The sequence below is a fragment of the Alligator sinensis genome, unplaced genomic scaffold (assembly GCF_000455745.1).
Source record: "Alligator sinensis unplaced genomic scaffold, ASM45574v1 scaffold986_1, whole genome shotgun sequence".
Classification (NCBI taxonomy): Eukaryota; Metazoa; Chordata; order Crocodylia; family Alligatoridae; genus Alligator; species Alligator sinensis.
The window spans coordinates 108,314-111,809 of NW_005843398.1; the positions used below are offsets into that span (position 1 = coordinate 108,314).

Consider the following 3,496-nt stretch of genomic DNA (forward strand, 5'->3'; position numbering starts at 1 on the left):
GTAGTTTATCCCATTTCACCTCAGCAGGATATTTACCTGTATATTCTGTCATCCAAATAATTAATTATATCAACTAGTAAAATCAATTCTAAAATTTTTCATATTATTGGGCCTTTGACTAGATCAGGGGTTCTCAATCGCTGGGCTGTGGCTGCCAGATCAGAAGTATCCGCAGACCGGCAAACCATTGTCCCCCTAGAGGTCCCTTCCAATACTAATTCCTATGACTTTCTTTCATTCTATGACCTTGCAATTGGTGGGATTTATTTTAGGTGGGACAAAGAAACTTGGATGCATGAAATACTACTTTTCCACTTCAACGATGTTAATGCAAAACGATCTGCGTAAAGAATCATTGCCATGCTATAAAATTTAGCCCACCACCTTCATTTTTATAAGCAGGTTTCATATGATTGTATGAAAGCAATTTGTCACAAAATATATATACATAACTAAAGTCATGAAATAATGATGGACCTATTATTTCTGGTGTAGATTACTCAAAACCTTTGTAGCAGTTTCCTCAGGGCAGCTTAGATCTCCTTGTTCCTCATGCTGTAGATGACTGGATTCATCAGTGGAGGCGTCACAGAATACAGAACAGCTGCCAGGAGATCCAGAGGGGATGGGGAGTCATGAATGGGCTTCATGTTGGCAATGACAGCAGTGGAAAGAAACAGGGAGACCACAATAAGGTGAGGAACACAGGTGGAGAAGACTTTCTGATGGCCCTGCTCAGAGGGGATCCTCCACACTGCGGTGAAGATCTGAACATACGACACAACGATGAAAACAAAACAGCCTAGAGCTAAACACGCACAGAAGGCAAGAGCTGTCAGCTCTCTGAGGTATGTGTCAGAGCAGGAGAGCTTGAGTAGCTGGGGCACTTCACAGAAGAACTGGTTGATTATATTTGAGTGGCAGAAGGGGAGACTAAAGGTGTTCCCAGTGTGCATTGCAGAGTTGATGACACCAGCAGTCCAAGCACAGGCAGCCATCTGGACACAAGCTCTCTTGTTCATAATTATCTCATAATGCAGTGGCTTGCACATGGCAATGTACCGGTCATATGCCATAACCATGAGAAGGGATAAATTTGCTACCAACAAACAGATGAGACAAAACACTTGGGCAACACATCCAGAGTAGGAGATAGACCTGGTGTTCAATAGGGAATTGGACATGGATTTGGGCACGGTTGCTGAGATAGAGCCAAGGTCCATGATGGACTAATTAATCAAGAAAAAGTACATGGGGGAATAAAGTTCATAGTTTAGAGTTACAATCACGATGATGAGGAGATTCCCCATCAGGGCTGCGAAGTATGCTGCTAGAAAGATAAGAAAGTATAAGACCTGGAGCTCCTGAATATCAGAAAAGTCCAGAAGGAGGAACTCAGTAACAGTCGTTTGGTTGGACATTTCCAGTGCATTGTGCAAAGCCTGTGAAGGAAGGACAAGGATAGTGGCCAGAATCAGAGTTATAAATATAACAGGAGGGAATCTCATGTCAGAACCAGCTCATGAGCAAGCTGTCAATACTGTCTATCTTTAAGCCCTGTAAAATTGTCAGTGTGGAAAATATTCTTGCTGGGAATATGGTTTTTTGAGTCAAAAGAAATTCCACAAAAGTCTTTTTCTATGCGGGGGGGGGGTGGTGTTTGTGTGTGTATATATGTATATGTATATGTGTGTGTATATGTATATATGTATGTCTATATGTGCGTGTATGTGTGTGTATATATGTGTCTATGTATATATATGTGTGTGTGTGTGTATATGTGTATGGGGGGGGGGGGGGGGTGTGTGGTGGTGGGGGGGGGGTGTGTTTATGTATGTATATATGTGTGTGTGAATGTGTATATAACCAAACCACTGAAGAGAGACTATATCAGAACAAAACAGTGTTTATATTTATGAATATTGGTTATGCAGTATCTCAGAGGGTTTGCTTTTTAATATCTTCATACTCTCATTCTCCTCATTTCAGTTCTCACTATGAAACCATCTCCCTTCATCAAGTTGGCAGACCAAAGTGTGGCATGTTGCTTTTAAAAATCAGGTACAAAAACAGGAAAAGCAAGAAGCTCAGCAAACTTCAAGGGCACATCAAGATCAGGTACACTGAGCACAGCACTTGTGACTACAATAAGACACAGGTAAATACAATGCTAGCCCACTCCACTTCCCTCTTCCCTGTTATATACAGCATAAGCATAGACAGCATCCTAAGCATCACCTTGTCTGAAATGAATCTATACTGAGTTCTCCCTGCCATGTGGCTATTAGCTGATATACATAGTCCCCATCCGCATCTGGATGGTCATCTCTATGCCATGATAGGCCAATACCATCCTTCTGTTATCTCCACTTTGTGTCATTGATCTTTGTCATTTGGGTACAAGAACCTGAATCTCTTTTCGGCTCAGGATGCTTCTCATTATGCATTTCCTCATCTAACTTTGTTGGGTCCTCTGACCCTAATTTGAGAACCACTCAGATATGTAAAAGACATTTTCAGGGGGATCAACTGTGGGGCTTACTGACTTCTCCCTCCTCCAGGCATTCTCTGGAAAACAAGAAAATCTGGATGCAATGACTGAGGTGGGATTGTAATCCTGGTGTTGCTGGGTAATACTGAATCTCTGCCGTGGGGCTTAGAATTTAAGTCTAGAAAGATCTTTCTTATTAAAATGTCTTTTGCTAAACATATCTTATTTCTCAATACATGTGTTTTCTTCAAAACCATCAATTTATGAGGAAGAACTATCAATATGGGAGTGGAAGGACAATTTGGTTTAAGATGTGCAGCCTCTAGGAGCTTTTGATTAAAAAATCTCATGTTGCCGATCCACTGAAATGTGTGGGGTCTTGGTAGCAAGTTCAGATTTCTTAATGAAAGGGCTCAAGTGCCTATATACTAATGCTAGGAGCATGGGGAACAAGCAGGATGAACTAGCGCTCCTGCTTGCACTAAACACCTACAACTTAGTACGGCTAACGGAAACCTGGTGGGATTCATCCCACGACTGGGAAATACATATTGAGGGCTATAGATTGTACAGAAAGGACAGGGTGGGGAAAAAAGGGGGAGGGGTTGCGCTCTATGTCAATGAGCAATATACATCAACCCTCATCAAGATGGAATCCAAGGATGAGGAAGTAGAAGGATTGTGGGTTAGGCTACATGGGGGGCAAGGAGAAAGGGATTTGGTGGTAGGGGTCTGCTACAGACCCCCACATCAAGGGGAAGAAATAGATTTGGGGCTCCTGAGGCAACTCTCAGAGACCATAAAAGCTAAAGAGGCAGTAGTCATGGGGGACCTAAACTACCCGGACATCTGCTGGGAGTCACAGACAGCAAAGTCCCACCGCTCACGCAGGTTTCTAACCTGTGTACAGGACCTCCACCTGACACAGGAGGTACAAGGTCCCTCTAGGGGGAATGCCTTACTGGATCTGGTATTGGCAATGGGGGATACATGGTAGGGGACCTA

At 42.9% G+C, this 3,496-nt stretch overlaps 1 protein-coding gene across 1 annotated transcript; it reads right to left on the reverse strand.

Moving 5' to 3' along the window:
• Positions 1–533: 533 nt before the first annotated feature.
• On the reverse strand, positions 534–1,076 carry LOC112548680 (olfactory receptor 14A16-like). Its single transcript, XM_025195093.1, has one exon. It carries the CDS (start codon positions 1,074–1,076, stop codon positions 534–536), a length of 543 nt encoding a protein of 180 aa, XP_025050878.1.
• Between the last annotated feature and the right edge of the window lie 2,420 nt (positions 1,077–3,496).

What these genes read in the sequence shown, in the direction of transcription:
- LOC112548680 (XM_025195093.1), bottom strand. Translation starts at nt 1,076, where the DNA reads ATGGCATATGACCGGTACATTGCCATGTGCAAGCCACTGCATTATGAG.